Source organism: Tyto alba, unplaced genomic scaffold (genome assembly GCF_018691265.1).
Source record: "Tyto alba isolate M040663 unplaced genomic scaffold, T.alba_DEE_v4.0 Super-Scaffold_14, whole genome shotgun sequence".
In the NCBI taxonomy this organism is placed as follows: Eukaryota; Metazoa; Chordata; class Aves; order Strigiformes; family Tytonidae; genus Tyto; species Tyto alba.
The window spans coordinates 30,509,104-30,531,528 of record NW_024881276.1 but is presented as its reverse complement, the minus strand read 5'-3'; the positions used below and the strand labels follow the sequence as shown (position 1 = coordinate 30,531,528).

The following is a 22,425-nucleotide window of genomic DNA, read 5'->3' as shown; positions in this document are numbered from 1 at the left end:
CTGTTCTTCATGCTTTGTCTGCTACGCTTGCGGGCAAAGCTGGAGTGGGGGCTGCAGAAACTGGCCTCAGGTCCCTGGGCAGCCCCTCCTCACCATCACTTCTTTTCCAGGTGGTAGCAGAAGTAGTGCTTGAACTGCTGCACAGCCTTCCATTGCCATCAGGGTTTCCCAGGGCAAGGAAAATTTTCCAGCACCATCTGCGGCTGCTGGAACAGACCAGATAATTTATAGACCAGATAATTTACTCCTCTTCCTCCTCCCTGCCTGTTCCTTTGCTCAGCTCATTCAGCACTTAGTACAATATTGTATGTAGTCTGTCTTTCTAGAACTGGGATGGATCAGTTGTGTCATCACATAGTCCTGCCCAGGAAGGTTCTTTGGGCGTGAAGAACATGTTTTGAGGAATTATATGCTGCTTTTAATGCTTGGGAGAAGAGACTTTAAGCTACAAAACCAGCTCACATTAACTGCTCTGGGGGGGGGAGCTTGGTCTCCGTGTCTTGTGTAGCAGCAAACACACTAGTACCTAATGTTGCTCTTGTAATAACTGTGAAATGAGGAAAACCCACCATAAAGGAAAAAGAAAAGGTGAAATGAAGATTAAAAATGTACCAGGAAGTGACACTGAAAATCCCTGCTTTTTCATGCATTTCAGTGAGAACTGAATCCCTTGAGTCCCCTTCTTCACCCAGCCGCTTATAGCATCTTGCTTTTGTTACTCTTTTTAGCTATGTGACAAGGTGGTTTATAATATGTTCTTAGGTACCATTGTTAGAAAAATTCCCTGTGCTGTGTTAACTGGACTTATTCTTAGATGTCTGTTAAGTCTCAAATCTAGGAACATCAGGCTTGGAAATGCTGGAAATAATTCACTTCTCTTCACCTACCAGCCCATGGTGGTAGGTGTCTAATAAAGATGCCATGAAAAGCCACTCATGGCCCATGTGAAGTCCTTGACGTCCTGCTCAAGGAACTATGACACCAAAAGGACCCTGCCAATACGTGGCTGTACTGAGTTCTGTGGAGCTCTGCTTGGTCAAACTTGTCCACATTCTTGGTGCTAAGGCTTCTGCTGTTTCATAACTCCTTCCCTATTCCGACTGTCACAGCTTCAGAGATAGCCATATATCCATAACTTAATGTTGATTTCCTGGAGGCGTTAAAGAGTAGTGGTGTAATGCGATACTTTGATAGTATGAACAGTGGGGGTGGTGGAGTTTCCATGTCATAATATTTACTTTGGAAAACCAAGTATGGCCTTTGATCTGAATTCTGTAATTAGCTCGGCTTATTGAAAGGAAGCCCAAGACAGAGGCAGGAATGGCAGTGAAATTATCAATGCTGGTGGTAATACTGTTCTTATCAAGATCAGCAGTGCATCCTTAATAAAAATCACACAGTGATCACGATGTGCTGCCACAGTGTTAATAAAAATATTCCCGTTTCTTTTTTGATAAAATCCCTGTCCCCGATATGCATGTGTTTCTATGCATTTTGCATTTCAACAGGCATTAGAAAAAAAGAATATGAATATACCAGTCTAGATTAAATGAATGAGCTGGAAAAAGTGAATAAGGTGTTTATAGTTTAAGCAAATAAGATAATGAAAACCTTCACTAGAGTATACCTCCATTGATAATGATAAAGGGATGCTGATTTACACCATCTCAGAATATAGCCCTTATATACTTTGATCATAAAACATTATATTACAGTCAAGTAATTTTGAGGTGGTATGACACAGTAGGTCAAAGACCATGTGCATTTGTCATAATAATACTGTGTGGAGATACTATTTCTAGGAGTTTTAAAAAGTATTTTACAGTTGCCATAACTCATCTTGGGCCATAGCTAATAAATACGCTAATTAAGTAAATGGATCCTTGGAAGTATTTGTGTAAGCCCTGGGGATAATACATATCTAGCAGAGATGATTAAGCAGTGTCCAGAGACAATTTTTTTTTCATCAGAGGCAAGGAAATTGTCTTGATCCTCCCTTCAGTTTTGACAATGGTCTCCAGCAAAACCCCTTTGAGCCTCTTTAGATGTTAAATATGGTGATTCTTGTCTCTTGTGCTTGTCTTGCTCTCAGAGACACAGCCAGTCGAGTGGAAAGCACTGTGCAGCCAGTTGGGCACTGCGGCTCACACAGTCATCTTTATAATTGCATTTTTTTGTAACCATTATCATTTTTTTGCCTGGTTTTGTAAGGGAACGAGGCTTATGTGACTACCCTGTCAGGGCACTTCTAATACCTTGAGGAACTCCTGTCTGATTTCAGCCAGATTTAACATGGGGTAAAAGCTAAAGGACAGGCAGTTACTTCAAGTCTTACACAAATAAGAAGACAGATAAGGGAGAGAGATCCAGATTAATGACTGTGGAGAGAGGGTATCGCATGGGCTCAAGAATTGCCTGCTACATTTGACCTGTGAGACGTGATGCTTTTAGCTCACCCAAGCAGGTGGGGAGCACACCAGAAAGCTGCTGTTTTATGAGACACGTGGATGCAAGATGCAAACCTATAGGAAGGGGATTCAGAGGTCTGCTTCTTCTGAGTGCCTCATTTATGTCTAAGACAGCTTTAATTTTAAATATGCATGCATTCTGGGAATTTATAAGAAGATCAAAAAAAAAGAAAGGAACGAAACAGATGTCAGTGTTCTTAATAGTTGTATTTTTGTGTTGCAGCTGTCATCAGTAACAAGTTACTAATAATTGCAGACAACTTTGATTGTGACCTCTCCAGATCCTCTGCTGCTTGATATGTCGCCCTGCAGCAAAGGCCATTCTCCTAGCCCGTCAGTTTTGCCTACGTCATCCTCCTCCTTGCAAGCTTGTCTTGCTTCCTCCCCTTATCACATCAAGTTGTTTGGCTTCACTTTCAAGACCCTCTTCAACCTCTACTCACTGCCCTCTCAGGCAGTGGTTTCATAATTGCTTTCTCCCAAGCCACGCATGGGCAACCACTAGACAGGGTTGGCTTGCACGTTGCCCCCAGCCGCTTCTGCTGCTGGTGCAACTCTGTCTGCCTTTCTTTCCTTGCATAGTGGTTTAATTTTTAAGACCCTTTCTTAAAAACAGCTTGGTTTAATTTTTAAGACCCTTTCTTAAACCCAGCTCAGCTTGCAGCCATGCCAGCACTAGAGCAGACGAGGGAGATTGCAGGAACACCCTTCTCGGCGCCAGCCTGGGCTTCAGTTGGCTGAGAGCACTTGGGAAACTGCAACCTCCTTCAGTGCAGAGAGGCTGCCTCTTGTCTCCGATCAGCTCACGGTGCCAGCCTTTGCCAGTCCCTTGTTATTATTGCCAGTGTCAGATACACCCAGGGGCCAGAAATACAATAATTCAAGGCAGAAGCCAGGGAGGGAGGAGCCAAATCAGCACATTCCCCTTCTTGCTCCAAGATCTCCCTGTGTTATTTAAGAGCTGAAATGCTGACTCTGCAACCCTGTGTGTTTCTGCATCACCACAGCAGTCCCAGAAAGCTGCCCCCCCCCCGCCGCCCGCCTTACATCTGATGGCTCATTTACGTGATCTAGAGGAAAATGTTGAAGAAGTCCCACTTAAACTTGGCCTCTATGTAGCATACTGCAGCAGTATGGAATCCACGGCAGCCCGAGGTGGCTTTCTGCCCTGTGCTCGCCACACAGTGCCTGGGTCAAGCTCAACTCCAGTTGTTGCCATACAGTTCCCAGTGAAATACAGTAGCTTTGTGTATGAAATTGATAATTTTGCACGTTCTAAGACTTTTTTATTGTTTGTGGAAATCTCTGGTTATTTAGCACCTCAGAGAAACAAATTATGTAAAATTTTTGCATGTGGATGATTTTTTTCTTAGTCAGTTCATTGCTTAGCTTTTGGAAAATTGTGGTTTTTTTTCCTTGTGTTCTAGCATGGTTTTACTGTATCTGTCTCTTTCATAACTCTGTCTCTGTGCCTTTCACAGACTTTGGATTGAGCAACTGTGCAGGCATCTTGGGTTATTCTGATCCATTCAGCACCCAGTGTGGGAGCCCAGCATATGCAGCCCCTGAACTTCTGGCAAGGAAGAAATATGGGCCCAAAATAGATGTTTGGTCCATGTAAGTTACTTCTCTAGTTTATAATTGTTATTACTGTCATTGTTAACCATTGCTGAAATGTGAAACATTATTAATGTATTTGGCTACTCTGAGCAAGAAAAACTAATTAGTGTAACTCTGTGAACTATGTTGCACAGATACCTTGTTTTGAATTAGATCTTTACATACCTGTATATAGATTGCTAGAACATATATCATGGAGGGATTGCAGTAGAGCACAACTGTTGGTCAGTGATGTTCAGACATAGTAGAAGACATGGCTTTGGCACAAGAGGACCAACAGCTTTTTTAGTTTTCCCCAAAGGATCCTCCATCATACACATGGGGTCCATGCACTATCCACAGTCAAGTCCGACGAGAAATGTGAAATTGAGTCAGGTCATCACTTTGAATCCATGGTCATTAAAGGGGAAACAAAAATGGCCAGAAAACTTGTGAGCCTTTGTGAGCTTACTAGTGTTCAGGCAAGAGGACAGAAGTCCCCATGCCAGAGGTAGAGGAAGCCAGAAAGATGGTTTGGAGTCAATTAATTTGTCTGCAGTATGGTTTTAGACTGTGCACCTCCCACTGCCCTCCTGTTGGCCATGGACATGGTGTCAGTTATACTTACCAATCCTGGAGAGGAATTAACTGAAGTCAGTTGAGTTTTAGCTTTTGCTTTAGTATCAATAGATTTTCCCTCAACGGGCATTCAATGAAATAACAGAATTATGACAATTCCCAAGTTGAAGTATTTGGAATGCTTGGAAGACGTAAAGCATGGTATGAGTACTACTAGTGCTAAAACAGATTGGCCATCATTTATATATGAGACTAGCACCTGGGTCAAATTCATCTCTCAGTTTGATCCAGTGGGTACTCTGTTGTTCCTCAAGACTCTTAGAACTTCCCCTGCTGAAGCCTCATTTGCAGTCTGTCCTCCGAGGAGACCCACACCTAGATCACTGTATGGCTACTGAATTTCTCACTCCAGCAGTGGGCCATCTGTCCACATCAAGTTGAGAGTACCAGCCCTGAGAAATGCAGGCAAACAGAGCACAGTCATTCTTGTAAATCATTTAAACTTCTCCAGTAATAATGTTCTGCTCTTTTTTTCTTTTTAATAAAGAAAGAAAATGTCATTAACTCCTACCCTTCCTCATACCTGAACAAATGGTGTCTGTGATCACAGTTCATGACATCATACAGGTTTAGTTTTTTTCTGTTCGCATGCATGTATTCAGCAGACCAGGGAAACAAATTCCCAAAAGGGAGGAATTCCAGTCAAATTGAATTTAAAGTCCTTTTAAGAGGAAAAAGAACAAGAGTACCCAACCCACTTTTCATTGCTGACTTTGCTTGTGCTTAAACAAGCAGTAAGTTTTCTGCTCTGAAAAATTAATTGTTCACACCTAAGCTCTGGACTGCACCAGAGGGCATGGAGGTCACCATTCCGTGCTGAACCAGGACCTGCAATGTCCCCGTTGGTGCAGGCAGTCATTCCACACCCAGGGCAGCACCAGGACAAGGTCTCCAACTGCAGCATGTTTATGCAGCCTGAGGAAAGACTTAATTGTGGCGTGGCATTTAGCTGAGGAGTTGCCTAAGAGCTGGGCTCTGTTCTGTGGCTCCCAGCTTATGTCCTACACATTGTGTGACCCTCCGTGAGCAAAACTCTGGGAATTCTTGCCCAAATCATTGTACGCAACAGGAGAGAGAGCTTTTTTTGGTCTTTTTTAGTAGCTGTCAGACATTAAAGATCAAGTACAGTCACTAAAACCTTAGCCTAAGTTTTTCCTTGTTCCTCATCATTTTGGTTTCTTTTTCTCTATGTTTTATTTCAGTGGGGTGAACATGTACGCAATGTTGACTGGAACATTACCTTTTACCGTGGAGCCATTCAGCTTGAGAGCTTTATATCAGAAAATGGTGGATAAAGAAATGAACCCTTTTCCCACCCAGCTCTCTACAGGTAATCAAGGGGGTGTGCTGAGACCTGTTCATATCCAGTTGGTCAGAACCATTTAATTGAATTCTGGATTGTGAGTCATGCTACTGACATGGCATGCTAATTGTGAAAAATACTCTTTTTTTCATTTTAGCCTCCAAAAGATCTGCAGGAGTTGCTGTAATAGAACTCCTTTTGCTTTGACTTCTGTATGTAAGCTGAAGAAATGCCAAGTTGTGCTGAATATGAGAGAAGAATAAACCTGTGAAATTCTGTGAAATTGCTTTTCTAGAGTAGTTGGTCATTTTTGCACATTCAGATGATTTTAGTGTAAGGTATGGATACATGAACACATTAATTTGGAATAACAGATTCCTGGGCATTATCACGATTAGGGTTGACTGATAAGCTACCTCAAATGACCTCACATTTATTATGAAATAATGACATGCACACAGAAAGTTATTTTGGTACAGTGACCTTTGATAACCTTTGTGTGTTCACAAAATGCAAAATTGTTGATGTATTAGTATTAGAAATATTAACTCCTGCTTCAGAGCCATGTCACTAGGCAACAGAATCATTTTTCAGCTTATAGCAAGACCGTTCTCAGCATTTGGAACAAACTCTGTTTTGTAGTTGGGTTTTATTTTTGTATGCTAAATTTGTTGTTCGTGGACAGCTTCTGTTCTTCTTATCTGGCAGCCTGTTTACAAGGGACATTCAATAAAATTAAAAGATTGCGAATAGAAAAAGGGTAACATAGCATACATTTCACTCAGTACACTAAGGATGGCAACCATTGTTACAGGGTATAAGAAAAAGCCCTTGGAAGTTGTGTCACAAGATGAAATCTCCCAAGTACGGGTTTACCTGCATATGGAAGAAGTAGGTAGTTAAGGGTTTTCTCACACAGGTTATCCATGGATCAAGTGGAGCATGTTGTTCCTTGTTCATTCAGCATCTGTATGAAGTACACTTTTCCTGCCAGCAGTTCATATTGCTGGCATGTTGTAAAGTGGTAGGTTTATAAGTGAGCTGGGATGCTGCAAGTCTTGCCATCTATTTGACGCAATTAGAGTATTTGGTATTTCCATTCTAGAGACTTCCTGTTAGGATTCAGTTGCACAAAATGGCTATTTTAATGTTCTAGCACACGCTCTAAAGCCCCACTGAGTAAATTAAAAGAAAGATTATACTGACTGCTTTATGCTGTACTGATCTAGCTGCCAAATGCTGCATCAATTACAAAGTTACTCTTGAATTCAGGGACTTACAATGTCATAGGAAACATTTTCCAAGTTGGGCAAAAAATTTACCAAATGTAACTCCCAGAGTGAGGCTTTTACTAATAAAGAACAGTTATATGATGGCTGTGTAGTGTCTTTGAACCAGTGGACTGTTCCCCCATCATCGTTTTATTTCAATCATCTTTAAGTGGGAGATTTCACTGACTTCACCGGGACAACTCATGTGTTAAAGGCTGAATCACCCATGAAAGGCCTGAAGAGGACCAGACCTTGGGTAGCAAAAAAGTTAGCATTGCTTTTGACAGGTTTCATTTTACTGTTTCATTCATTCTACCATTTTATAATGGAGATCAAATTTTCTCACAAATGCGTCTCTGTAGCATTTGTAGCTCACTGACACTATGGTCTCCAGTGAAAATGGTATTTTGTTTGTCCTGTGAGAACTATAGCAGCTTGAACTTTCAGACATGCCGGCAAATTAATGGAATAGATTTAAACGTGTTAACCTTTACTCACTGTGAACAAAGGTACACACTGGTTCTTGATCTAAGTCAACGGCCTTGTGCGTTCACTGACATGGCAGACTGTGATTTAAGATGACGTTTTTTTTCTTGCCGTGGTTAGGGTTTGGATCAGCAGGTAGAAACTCTGCTCATCTGCTCTGAGAATTATTGTGTTCGCTAACTTCTTGGGTTTATGGATGTTTTTCTTTAATAGGGCTTTCTTTTTCTGTAAACTCATATATAGAGCAGAGATTTTTTGCAGGAGTCTGTTTTGCTTGTTCGGTACATTGTCTTTCAATATTTAATTTCACAGTTACTGAACATACAGTCCCAACATAAAAGTAGCCAGTCTTATCACTGAGAAAGTGTATATTTTATATGTGTTAGTTAAACTGTTGGGTGACTGTGAGTGCCCAAAGCAACTGTGTAGCAACAGGGAAAATTTGGAGGTAGCGTTTGATTTTCCCATTTAGGAAACCATTTTTCATTAAGCTTCTTAAACAACACAGCTATCTGATTATTGATTTTAGGTGAGCAGAGTTCAGTTGCTCAGGAAGTTGGTATTCACCTTGCACATATTCCTTTTTTTTTCTCAATTCACCGCTTCTGTATGCTCGTGGTCTTCCTTCTGGAACAGAGAAATGGATTGCAGACAAGAAGAAAAGCCATCGTCTATCCATGCCTGTAGTTCGGAGGAAGGATTTTATGAGGTGGAGCTCGCTCGTGGCTTGGGAAATGACCTCATGTGAAATGGCATTTTCTCTGGACGGTTTTGTAAGCGGTACCTGTATACCTGATTATAACCAGGCACACCCTCACAGTGTGAACAAGACACTAAGTTGGTTTCATTAAGAACAAGGAACGTGAAGACAGCAGAGGTCTTGTAATCCCCACCTGAAGCATGCTCTGGTCATCACTGAGCTTGGTATGCTCAAGGAATTTAAGAGAGAAATGTAGTTTTTCATGATGCTGGTCTCTTATTTGTCAAAAGAACAAAGTTTGCCCCAAAATTACACAATGGGAACAAAATTCCACCAAGTGCAGGTCACCAGCTAAGCAGATAAGTGCTGTCCTCAAGCTTATCGTAAATGAGGCCTCACGTAACGAGGCCCTGGTGGGGTGGTTCACAGCACCCTTTGTTCACCAGCCTACTTGGTGCAGTAGGAAAAATGGCTTCAGACACAGTGGGTCCAAAAATCGAGTGGGCAACTTCGTGATTGCTCCCTGGGGGACTGATTTTGCTGTCCCATAGCCACACAGCTAACTGGAAAAGGCTTCTCTCCTCCTCATACTGTCTGACAGCTCAAATCAGCCAAGGTGCTGGTACTCATCTCAGTGTCACCCGGGTCTGGCCAGTCAGAAAGCATCCCAGGGGGGATCTTCTCTCCAGAGTTAGTTTCTCCTGGTCTGGATCCGTTGGTCTCTGTGATACTTCACAAACTTCATTTAATTAGTCTGCCTTTTGCCAAGGGAAAAACAAAAAAGTAACATTTTTAAGGAGACATGAGCTGGTTTGGGGACTGAGGATGGTAGTGATGGATGGGGAGAGTGTTGATTTGGGTAGATTTTGCTCTGAACCCATGGGATGCATGCGGTTTCTAACACAGAGATGGGGGAAGTACTGGAGAGAGAGGAGATAAAATGGAAGAAGAAGGGGTTTGTTGTTTGCCATAATGGGGGATTTTGTGCCCGAGAGGCGTGACGGGGGGGGGCACTTGGGTTTATGAACTTGGATGTAGGCTTTTCCTGCTGCTTCCGCAATATTGCTGTTGTAGGAAAATAACAAAAATGTTGAAGAGATTTAAGTAAAGTATTTCACATAAATCACCAATTTGTGAAGAGAGAGCTTAGAAAAAAAACAGCCAATGCCTAGTCGGACCAGTAAATACATAATCGTAACTCATTCTCTCCCACATATAAGCTTCTTAACAGTAGGCCTGCATCAAAATGGATAGCCTCTCAGGGCTGTCTCCAGCTGATATTTGATTTTTGCAGGATGTTGAATGCTGGGGTTACCCAAGCTGTTAGGAGCTGGCTCCCATCAGGTTTAGCCCTGATTTGCTTGAGGAGAAATCCTCCCTTCCTCATCCTCTGCCCTGACCCATCCTGTCCAGTACTGCGGGTGGGGGGTTATGTGTGTGGGCTTGGGGAAATACAAATGCTCAGGAGGACAACCAGGCAAACACGGTGGAGGGCAGCAGCCCCATAGAGGAGAACATGGCGCTGTGCCTCAGTTAACGTTCATGCCCTTTGCCGGTGAGGACATCGTGGCCTCACCAGCAGGCATACTATTCTCCTTAAATTGCATGTGAGATTCACGAAGCTTTCACTGCATTGCTGGTGGAGAAGACACATCGTGGCTGCTCTGCTTCAGAGTAGGGGATGGCATGGTGCTGAGCGAGCGTGCCGCGGCGGTGAGACCAAACGCCTGTGAAGCCGAATGGGAAGACCGGCCCATAATTTCGCGGTTTTCTATCACTGAGGTGTTAGCACGTCCAGTTCGATCTGCTTTGTAACACAAGCCTTTAAAGGGTTTGTTTTGCCTGTGCTGAGCTGAAGTTTAGCTGTGTTGGCAAGGCTGTACTGCAGCTTACCCAGAAGACACATCCCAGAGGACACCATCTGGTGCCACAGTGTCCCTGTGCTGCCACTGCCCAGGGTGCCTGCGCTTGTAAGGACACAAATAGACACAACACATCCAGGACAGTGTAGGACAGGAACTGCAGCTCTGCTGTGGAAGAAGGTGGAAAAAAAGCCCCAAGGTCCTGTCCACCCGACCTGGAGAAAACTGTGCCGCAGCCATCGCTTGTGCTTCTTACTTGCCATTGACTTCATTCAGGACTTATTTGGCATCGTCTCACTTGACTGTATCTCCTCTACAAAATTGTTCCAATCTTGGTTTTCCCAGAATTAGGTTTCTTTATTTTTCATGCAAGGAACTGTAGAGGACATAGTTAACTCTTTACTATCTTGTAGCTGATAAACTGAATCTAACCTTGATAATTTGAGGAATAAAGACCAAACTTAGTTAAAACAGAGTTTATTTCTAGCCCGGATAGGCAGTTCTTGGGAGTCTTTAAGCAAATCACTTGATTTCATTGCTTCTAACCATCTAAGAAGCATGACTTAAAAATATCAGGAAAGTACTTTTGAGGGTTTTTGCAAGAAACTCCTGAGGGTTGGTTGACTGTCACTGAAAGTGGAAGGTTCAGTATCTGAAAACAGAATGAAGCTCATTAATTTTACTGTACTCTTTTAATTTGGCTAACATCTCCTGCAACTGATTGTAGGTTGGATGGATGGCAGGAGAGAATTTGTCCTTACAACGTCAAAGGGAGTCCAATTCTCCATGTGTTCCCTCTCAGCTCTGCATCCCTCCCCTCCACTCACCCCCAGTCCATCTCCTACTTTAAACACAGGTTGATTGATTTGTCTCTGACCTGACTCTAGCCTCTTGTCCGCATACAAAAATTAAGTTTGGGCTAACCTGCTCAGAAACTTCAAACAAGCTCTGAAACAAAAGGTGCTTTTTCTCCTCTCCTTTATGACTCTATAAATCATTGTTACTCTAAATCATTCTTTATTTTACTTACTAATCCCTTATCAGTTTTTCTGTTTTCTCAAGGACATTAGAGCATACCATAAGGGAAACATTCCTTTTTAGTATACTCTTGGTCAGGCTACACACCTGTAGTAACTCAACTACTGTGTTAAGTCATAAAGCAGATGACATAGCTATTGGGATTTTTTCTTGATTTCTTCACAGCGGCCATAAACTTTCTACGATCTCTACTGGAGCCAGATCCTGCAAAGAGACCAAACATCCAGCAGGCACTTGCAAATCGATGGCTTAATGAGAACTACCCTGGAAGAGCACCACCTAATGTCACGTATCCAAACAGGTATTGTGTGAAAAGGTGGAGAAAGCCTGCCAGGGTGTATATGCATTATGTATGTTAAAACATGAACAGCTCTGGTGTTTCAGTTCCATTCATGTGGCAGCATCCCAGTGTATTTTCTGGGACTGCCTTTATGACTCCATCCTAAAAGTTGTTAGGATTGGTCACTGAATATGCGTTGCTTGAAATGGTCAAAACCAATATCTTAAATTAGAAGCTGGCGTACCATACATTATTTGCATAGGATGCATTATTTGCAGGGTGGTCTGGGGTGCAGATCATATGATTAATTGACTTCAGACCTTGGAATGGGTATCTGTGACAGGTAGTTCTGATCTTCTCTTTGTCAGTAAAAGCCAAGCTACTTTTCTAGTAGAGGCTATGCTTATTTGTAATACATACATGAGGTTCAGTAGATTAGGTAAATATGCAAACCATGGTGAGAAAGGTCAGAGTTAAATGAACTTTGTTGGTTGTTGATCTTGAATACCTGTGCAGTGCTGAATACATGACTAAATGAAAACAGAGAACAAATCTCATGACCAGTCAAACATCCATCTAGGAAAAAAAAAAGGAAGTTACTTGTGGTCCACTTTGGTTAGAAATAATCTTGCTTGACTTTAAACATCTGCAGTGTAGAGTTTACATATGAGCCAGTCAGCCTGGGCTCTCGTTACAGTAAATGGAGAGAAATAAGGACCCTTTTTACAGAATGATTCATCTAAATTCTTTTTGATTCTGTAGTAGGACGACTTTGTGCCCAGGAGATCCAAGTTCCTCTTCAGTGACTGTAAATGGAGCCTTAGGCAACTCGTTTAGAAATATATGTCTATATTTGATCAGATAAAACCTCCTTCCTGTATCAAAGCCCTCCAGCTGTGTCTCACACACAATCTAGAACCTGCAGAGGATTCACTGTAGGAGTTACTAGCTTGCAGGCCAAGATCCTAAGTAAGACTGAGGCAAAGACAGCAATTTAAAGCCTAATTTTCATGCTTAAAATTTCACAGTGCCCTAAAATTTCTGTCCTAACTTGCTAAGAGGAAAGTCCTTAAGTGAAGATCCTAACTTCCCCCCTACAGTTTACTCAGTTGCCAGATACTAGATGTAGCATATGCGTGACAACTTACTTTTGTCTGAAAGTCTGAACCACTGTCCTCCACCTAAAAATGATTTGGCGTTCACCACCCAGGCCATCTGCCTGTGTCAGTGCCCTGAAGGACTCAGTCCCATAGACACGCTCAAGCCTTGCATACATCCAGCCTTCAGCATTCAGCTCAGGTCACAGCTTTGATGGTAGGAGTGTCTCCCACTCCTTTTCCCCTCTGCTCCACCGCTACCCAGGGGAGCGGGGTATGTTTCAGAGCCATGAGTCCAACCCCTGTGGGGCTGAGAGGCACCTGCAGCATCACTCTCTTACTGCTGAAGCAGGTGATGAGCACTGCCACTGCTTGAACCCACTGAGACCTGGGCACAGGGAATCAGTTTGAGCCCTGAATCTTGGGACAGCCTCTAGAATTTTTGGAGACCTTTCCCTTTGACATTGCTGTTGGCTGGCTTATGGGTTGCAGTCTGAACTGTCCGGGCCCCTTCCTGAGTCACCTCCCTCTTCCCTCTGCATCAACAGGGAACTGAGGTGCCCTAATTTAGAAGCAAGCATTTACCTTCCAGAGGTAGTGTCTTAACTTTCAAATACTGCATTGTGGAGAATCACTCTGACTGTGCAGTCCTTTGACCTGAGGAGAATAACAGGTCTCCTGCTCTCAGAATATGGTTGGATAGATGTTGAGCAGCTTGGATGCCTGGAGGCATCACTAGAAACAGGGAGGGAAAATGTGAGACCAGCTGCTTTCAATCCCCAGACCTACGTGGACAGAAGATAAAGATGACCCCTATGAACATTTATTTCACCAGGAATGAGAACAGGCAGACCCATCACCTTGACATTACTGGCCCAAATTTAAGGGCAATTGAGTTAATTTGCATAGTATGCTGTCCACCAAAAGGAAATGTGAGTTTCTGTGGTGCATTGGACTGTACTGAAGTATGGTACATATGAACATTGTATGGTAAAGAAAGGGAAAACAAGTGTAAACTGAATGAGTCATTAAGCTAATGAAATCACTGTCATAATGAGTCTAATCAATCTACCAAATGTGGCATCTGTTAAGTGAATATAAGTGTAACTGAGAGCTGTATGGGTAATTTAACTCTCTTGCTGTGTGTGTCTTATCTGCAGAAAAGAGGAAAAAAGAAACAGGTCTGAATGTGCTTTCACAATTCTTTTGTATTTGTAGGTACATTTTCATGCCTCTATTTTTTAATTCTTAGCTTGCAGTTGTCAGGCTTTAGTCTGGCTGTGGTGGAAACGTCCCTTCTAGAGTTTGCTCATTGGTGCAGTTAGGTAGGTGACTTACAGAAGAGGCTAACCCCTATTAGATAGAATAGCTGTGCAAGGCTCTTTGTGGAGTGCCCATTAATCATTCCCTCCTAAAGGCAAGCAAATCAAATGGAAGAACAGAAGAAAATGTAGTGCCAGTCTATAGAGAGGGTATATGTTTGCTCATGCATATATGTGTATATGGTGATGATAATAATCTTTTCCTATTATAAGCACTTTTAAAGGAAACATCACTATGGAATGCTATGCTTTGCTACTGAAAAAAACCCCAACACTCCCCCCCTCCCTCCCTCCCTCCCTCCCTTCCTTCGAAATATTTAAAAACATGTCCTGACTCCTTTTGAGCTTGCCTCAGAAAGTACCACTATAGTCTGCTTCAACAAAGTTTGCCCAAGTTTCTGTTAGTGTACAAATGTGGGTAAGATGTGTCAAAATAATCCTGAAGAATCCACTACTGAATTTGCAAAGAATCACTTCCTCTCTTAATCAACACAAGCAAGAAGCTGTGTTACGTTCTTGCAGGGATCCTCCACCGTTCTGAGGGTAACAGCCATTGTTCTCAAGACAGGAATATGGTAGGAAATGGGAGAGCATGAAGATAAGTTGAAAGAATGGAAGAAACTGCGTTTTCAAGAGAATATTCTCACAGGCTTTTTATAACCTTGCTTTTATTAAAGAAATTCTCTAAAGGCAAGCAAAAACTTACTATTTTGTTGAGCACTTCGAGTAGAAATTGTTTGAATTTCTTTTGCTGTCCAGATGTTTTAACATGCAGTGGCCAAGATAAGTTTTGCTTTTGAACTTAGAAAAAGCCCAGCCCTTAGCTGCAGAACAGATGTTAATAAGCACACCAAATAAAGGAAAAGAGTTACTTGAGATGTTTTACATCTTGTCTAAGTCCTCTGTGTCAGACCCAGACTGCTGTCTGGGCATTCTTTGCATCACAGGTGAACAGGACAGAGTGACAGCGGGGCAGGGGTGGGAAAGGTGGAGAATGGTCCTTTTGAAGGCAGAAGGTAGGTTGTAAAAAAGCCCACAACCAAGCTCCCCTAACTTGTCTTAGCCGGATATTAGGCTTGATATTAGGAGCAAGGAATAACCTTTAGAAACCAAATTAAACCCAGCATTTCTTTGGAGATGGGTGGGAGTTGACGGCTACATCTGGGAGGCTGGCCAGTGCATTTAGAGGTCTACATAGGAGCAGAGTTCTTTGGAAAATCTGGTTTTAACTTAGACTGAGAAGATGCTTTGCCATTTCCACAAGGCTGCTGTATTTCATTTCTCGCCTTGCCTGAGTCTGTTATAGACTTTATAGAAGAGAACATACATAAACATGTCTTGTACTTGTGCTTTTAACTGACATGAGTATAGCAGTAGTTTTACCATTTTGAGAGCTGCTGTCATAACCCTCCCTGTACATCCCCTTTCTCCAGCATGAAATTCCCTAGCTACTTAGTGCATGAATATGGTGCAACAGGTAAGGGGTGAAGCTGAATGCAGTGGTGTTTGATTGCAAGGAAAGGGTCATTTCAGAAAGCCAAGTGTAGCTACCTGAACTGGGTTTTACCTCTTTTCCTTCAAAACGAGCTGGATGATCTTGACAGTCTTCATTGGTCAGATGTGGGGTAACAAACAGTGGTGTCCTGAGCATCACGGTGCCGTTTCACGTCAGGGTAGGACATGGTGGGGAGAGTGCTGTTCACTCACCTACCACGGCTTCCCGTGGTTCCGGAATAGTTTGCCCTTTTCATGCCTGCTCGCAGGAGGAGAAAGCTGATCACTCCCATGTTATTGAGCCTTTCAGGCCTCTTCTTTACACTCTGCCACATCCCCTGTGGCTGGCAAGGCTCTGTCGCTGGGAGGTCGGTATGAGCAGCGTGCTCTACCTCTCTCTCTGTGCAGGATTCACCTCGAGGACCTCAGCCAAAGCGTGCTGCTCCACATGACCGAGAAGCTCGGCTACAAGAACAGCGACGTCATCAACACTGTGCTCTCAAACAGGGCAAGTCACACACTTGCCATCTACTTTCTACTTAATAAGAAGCTGGAGCGCTACTTGGCAAGCCTTAGGGTAAGTACTGCTTGATGCCGATTCTTTGGACAAGTGGGTGAGAAGGGTAAAAAAGGTGCTAAAAGTTTCCCTGCTTGCTGGTATTTATCTCAAAGCTTTACCTGAGGTTTTTGTTTTTCTAATTTTGTAGCAGTAACCATGAAGGGGAAGTATTCCTTGCAATCTTCATAATGTTATTTCAGATAAGAATACTCCAGGTTGCAGAGGTAATTGCTGATACGCTTTATGTCTCACAAGTCCCTGTTTCTGTAGGAGATCCCCTCCACTAGACAGTTATCCTATAAAAAGCAAACTGTTTCCATGTAGAGCCTTACTTGTGACTGGTGGTATACTGTGTCAGTATGTTGAGATCATTCTGCTGCTTGAAATATCAATAGCACAATGTAATTTGATTCAGGAAATCAAAGCTTAAGAGCTATTAAGATTGTATTTAGTTTTTAAGTGAAAACTTACCTGAAAGTTTTACATTCAGAATAACGTGAATATAAAGTCTCCCAGTCTCCTGCTGACTGTCCTGGCCCCTGAGTATGGCTTGGGGGGTCATAAACACTGCTGATGAGTTGGCACAGCAGCTTTCTCTAGGGCAGGAGTCTGCTGCCACATGTACATCCTGGGGAGCTGAGATCTCAGCCACGTTTTGCGTGGTTCTTGCTGGAGTGCTAGGATGGGCACGGCACACAAAGACAAACTGCATGTTCTATTCCCTTGGCCTCTCCACACAGCTGCTTGTGGTCTGGTGAGGAGTCATAACTAGTTGAGGGTCTGTAGGCTCCTACGTAACTGCACAGGCAGGAGGGTGAGTTGTGTGGAGCTTTCTTTTTAATGTGTTTGCTTCTTAGAGAAATTATACCAAACGGCCTTCTGATGTGACAGCAGCTTCTTATTTTTTTTCCTTTCTCAGTTCTTTTAGCTAGATCGTTTCAATGATGATGCCATCAATGATATTTAAAATGTAATGGGCCAAACTGGTCATCTCCGTAAGTTGATGCACCTCCACTGAATTCTGAGGGGTGGATATGGTCCATTAATCAGTAATTGAATGTTAGTTTTCTCTAATTATCTTACATACTTTACTTTTCTGTGTTTCTCTCTCCACAGAAGTCTGAAGGCCAGGACAATATTTGCCACAAGAACCAACTATACCAGATAGAAAAATACAAGGCAAATAAAGACTCCTATGAGGTAAAGCTCACTGAAGCTTATTTAAGGTACTTTGAAAGCAGACTGAATTTGAGGATCCTTGGCTATTGTGATTAAGGCGATGGATTTCTTGACCTGTGGATCAAAAAAAAGACCTGTGGTCTTGGCTGTTTGGAACAAATAATTCCCTTGATTTCTTTTTGAAGGAACAAATAGCAACAACCTAGAGTGGAAGTGTAAAGGTGACTTGCAGCTTTTATGAAGAAAAAAGTTTTAAATGCTCTATTTAGCAAAATAATGCAAACTTCTTCAGGGAGCTGCGTAGTTTCATTCTGGGATGCAGGTGTTGGTGTTGTAAGAAGACCACAACTGTGTTGCCTTGAGTCTTAAGACCTTGGTGGTGTAGGGAAGAGAGCTGAGTGATAACCAGGGCGACCCTCCCTGGTCACCTGGCATTCCTGGTGTCCTGGGCCAACCCTGGCTTGACTATCAGAAATGATGAAACTGTATTAGCACAAAACTCTGCCCAGGTTAGTGTTTTCTGCTTCTTAGCAGAAGTGATGCAAAACTAGCCCACTGATTGTGAGGGACTTCCCTTGGCCAGAGAAAAGATTTAACCAGGTTACATTTTGCTCTGCTGGTTTCGTCTTCTTGCCTGCAAATAGAGAAGGTAGTTTGTATTAAAAGAACATGTGTCAGATAGTAGGAGTCTTCTCATGGCTGGGTATTTCTTCCCTGGATGATTGTCTGTCAAGCACTAAAATTACAAGAGTAATATGAGCTGTGCAAGTCTTACCTACCAACACAAAGAGCAGTATTCTTTAAGAGTCTGCTTATTTCAAAAGCTATTATTCAGGGCTGGATTGATGATCTAATTGCAGGGGCAAATCTGTATCATGGCTGGTTTTGTTTATATTAAAGACTGAAATACAAGTTGAACTGCAAGCCAGATGGAAATATAAGGGCAAAGTATTTATCATTCTTTTCTTACATAAATCAAAACCCACCTTACTTAAAATGTGTGAGCAGAGGGTAGACTCCATGAATATAATATTTTAAAGTGCACTTTGTCATCTTAGTTCAAGCTGTTGCAGGGCAACCTTCCCCTGGAAACACAGGCAGGTCCCTGGAGGTGAACCAGATGTTGCGTGGTGCATCCCTGATGCTCTCTGGCCCGGCTGCCTCAGGTGCTGGTGCCACTTCTCTGCACAGCAACAGAGAGTCCCAGGCCCGATGTCTGACTTCCCTAAGGGTAATTGAAAACTAATGGTATGTTGATTAAACATGTTAGTAAGTGCCACTGTTAGACCCCAGTTTGGTTTGTAGGCATGCTTAGGGATAAAGTCTCCCTCCAAAGCGTCTCCTGCCTTCAGAGTTAGTCCCAATGTAGCTATTTAGAGGATGAGGGGGTGTCATTTCTTTCTTGAAATAGTTACCTTGATGCAATCACAGTGCAGACACTGTGATAATAATACAGTATATTCTCTTTCTGCATGGGCATAGCTGAGTATAAAGCATGTTTTATATCCCTTTAGCTGTATTTACACAAGGGGATTGTGTTACCCTTACTGTACCAGGACATGAATACAGACCATAGGATGCTACTTCCATTTGTAACTACAGTAGGCATCTCCTAAAATGCCTTCACGTGGATGGGAACACAGCCCTGGTAGTGTCTAGCTCATGACACTGGGGTCAGTGGGTGCCACCGGCACTCAGGAGCAGGGATTTTTTTGAGCTCAGGCAGGTTCATGAGGTGCAGATAGAGTCCCCTTCCCTCCCCCCATTTCCAGAAGGGAACTGGGAGGCACTGGTCCCTCGGCAGACACTGCAAAGAGAGCGGAGCGGTGTGTTGCCATGGGGATAGCAGGGAGAGGAGAGCTGGTCAGCATCAGCTTCAGCAGCCGATTGAATTTCTTCCACCTCACTCCAGCAATGTGAAATGTGGACTCTGCTGGGGCAGGCAGCTGGGCCAGTGGGCAGCGGTCGTGCCCAGCCCCTCTTCTCCATTAGGTTTCCTAACCTGGGGTGGTGGGATCAGCACAGAGGGGCCAAGGGTGCTGGTGGCTGCTGTCGGTGCTAAGTGACCAGGTTGTTTTGCAGGCTGGTTTCGTTGAAGTGCTTGGGGCAGATGGGCAGCACAGGGAGGAGGGAGGCAGCAGGCTGCCTCTCTCCATCTCTCTCTTTTTGCTGGAGAGGCCTCGGGTGCTGAGTGGCCATCGCTCCAGCGAGTCCAGGGGACCAGCACTGGGGATTCCTGCCCCTCACAGGGTAGCTAGTGGGCTCAGACTCGGGGAATTTGCAATTTTTAAGAAGTTGTGTCATTGTCTTATCACCATTTCAGACATGGCCAAGGCAAATACCCTTTATCTTTCTTTCAAATCCATTGCTGGGACTAAGAGTAGGTTTTCGGGTCGAGGTCAGGACAGGAAATAGCAGAGGATGATGTAATGCCAAACCTATTCAAGTATAACATACTGGTACAACTCCTGCATTGTGTGACAGCATGCCATTACATGGCTGTGCACGGTACAGTGAAGAGTGAACTTTTATAACTCCCCTGAAGGAAATCTTCCTTTCCTTTTAAAATATAATAGTATGTGGCACATTGGGAGTTTAGGGTTTTCGCTGTTTCCCCTCTCACAACCATCATCTAAGAGAAACATATTAGTAAGTTTTAAAAATATTTATAAGACTATTTGCAATGTAAACTAATTAATTGCTAACACCGGATATGTGAGTTTCCTTTTTTGTGGGTGCTTTAATTGTATTGCATGACTGTGTTACTACAACTTAGAAAGTATAACAGCAGTGTGAAGGCAAAGTCAGGAGCACTTGGCAGGTGAGGAGCTGTGGCTTAGCTCTTGCACCATTAGGCTAAAAATATTGTAGCATTGAAACGTCCTGCATTCTGACAGATGCTGCAGCAAGCAACACGCAAATTCTTTCCTCACCTATCCAAAATAGCAGAAAGCCACTAACAATCTTGATCAACTCCTTTAGGCTTAATATAGTCACCACTTGGTCTCATCCTCAGAAGTACCTTTAAAAAAAGATACTTGGTAGAGCCCAGTCGCTGCTGAACTTGGCAGCAGAGCTTCAGAACCTTCAGAGGAAAAATAGTGTGGTGGGCTCAAAATTAACCGTACAGCTTCCACTGACTCTTATTGTCACAGGGTGTTATTCACACAGCATCATTATTATTATTATCATCATCATCATTATTATTATTATCATCATCATCATTATTATCACTATTATTATTATTATTGTTGTTGTTGTTACTACTTCATCGTCGTCAGTAGTAACTGTGCTTGCCAATATAGTGCCTGGGACCGATCAGATGTTGTGTTGTTCCAAACACAGCATGGGCAGGGAGGAATAAATGTTCAGTTCCTGAGGTGCTTACAGCCTCTAAAGTCAAGGGGAAGGACATCGGGTGGATGAAGAGGTATCATGCAAGCACAGCGATAACAGCTCCGTAATACACTGGTTTGTTTCTGTGGAAGGGTTAGCCAACTTTATGTAGCTAAAGGGAAGGAAATTGGAGGAGATGAGGCACGGATGGAGAGAAGGCTGGGGACAAAAAATACGTGTGAAGGGAGACTGAGGTGAAGAGAGTGAATAGCTCACGGAGGGTCTCTGATCCCCTCTCTCCCAAGTCACCTAACCACTTCTGTAATAAAATTAAAAACTCTACTTCATGATTAACTGAAGCTCTTCCTTCCAACTCCATAAATTCTAAAAACTCATAGGTTAGTGAACCTAGTGGTGTCCAGACACCATCTGTGCAGGGAACTGGACTCTGTCTGAGCTGGGAATGACCATAACGAGTGCAGTTTGGTTATTTTCCTCTTAGGTGTCTTAATATGTTTCCAGAGCTGTTTAGTGGCCCAAGAGAACCCAAGTTGCTTTCTTCATCTTTCTTTCCCTCTCTCGCATGTATGCACATTACTTTGCAGTGGAGGGTTTTCATAGACTTTATGTCAATGAACTTTCAAAAGAAAATCAAGAGAGCCAGTCCTTTGGCAGTGTTTAATTATCAGACAAATTACAGGCCTCGGCATATAATTGGGTGAAGGAACTTTCCTGCATTTTTAAAAGACTTGTACTTACAGTGACTTTTTAATAAGACACAGCACAACATGTTGTTTAGATGAGAATTATGACCACAAAAACAACCCCTAAGCAACCAAAACAAAAGCCCCACTTCTTTGAGATTGGCGTCTCAAACCAGACCACACCTTTGTTCCAGAAAGGTAGGAGATCCTCGAAACCTTTGAGAGGTAGCAAAGCAAAGCCACAAATTGGATGCCTGATTTTTTTGATGTGAAATAAGACTTTTGGCTCTCCCTGAAATCAGTGGCAGGTACAGAGTGTCATGAAGCTTGCAGAATCCAGTGATTCATGTTGAAAGAAGATACAGTGAATTTTCACTGTAAAACAGTTCTTAGAAAATTGGATTCCTCTTCCGAGTCCAACTCACAGGTTCTGTTTTACCTCTGTCATCACTGGAGATCAAACCTATCTTTTAGGATGTATGTGCTTGCAATCCCACTTTCAGCTGCCTTCCCCATCATGAAAAGGAGTTAGGGCTCAGTGGAGGGTTGGGTCAGTAATTTTCTCCCACTCCATGTCTTGTGATTTTGCAGAGATGCTGTAAAAATAAGGGCCTTATTCCTCCCGATCTTGTTTGGACAGAAGATAAATGACTCAGAGAGTTTAAACTTCTTTAAAGCTTTGCAGCTCACCTTTTCAAATGTCAGAGGAAGTGCAATAAAGAGAATTTTTTCAGTACTTAAATAGGGAGGCAAATTTCAGGTATGGAGGAGCACAAACACGTGTCTTCTTGCTCCAGCAAGGTCTTCTAGGACAAATGGCCTCTGAAGAGAAAGCTTTCCTTTTCTCTTAATTTTCCAAAACCAACTTTCACACTGCATGAATGTCAGAGCAGATGGGAGCCATGAAATCATGTCAAACAGAGGAAAATGAGACATGGAAGGCTTAGTTATTTTGAGTAGCCAGGGTAAGTTCCTTGTAAATGCATAGTTTTTAATTCAGCTTCAGCAAGTGGTGTGCTTGTAAGTCTGGGCGTCACTTAAACTTCCCTTAAGTAAACCAAATTGTTCTTGTTTGTTTTACAACTTAA

At 42.9% G+C, this 22,425-nt stretch overlaps 1 protein-coding gene across 4 annotated transcripts in view; it reads left to right on the top strand.

Annotated features, from left to right (window-relative positions):
* Positions 1–22,425, top strand: part of HUNK (hormonally up-regulated Neu-associated kinase) — a 61,014-nt gene that overhangs the window by 32,911 nt on the left and 5,678 nt on the right. For 3 of the 4 annotated variants that reach the window (XM_033011260.2, XM_042788455.1, XM_042788456.1), the window contains exons 4-9: positions 3,950–4,085; positions 5,909–6,036; positions 8,403–8,546; positions 11,532–11,667; positions 15,968–16,136; positions 17,235–17,318. In XM_033011260.2, the coding sequence (XP_032867151.1) occupies positions 3,950–4,085; positions 5,909–6,036; positions 8,403–8,546; positions 11,532–11,667; positions 15,968–16,136; positions 17,235–17,318 (797 nt within the window). The remainder of the gene's footprint in view (positions 1–3,949; positions 4,086–5,908; positions 6,037–8,402; positions 8,547–11,531; positions 11,668–15,967; positions 16,137–17,234; positions 17,319–22,425) is intronic. The other variant, XM_042788457.1, reaches the window with a different exon arrangement.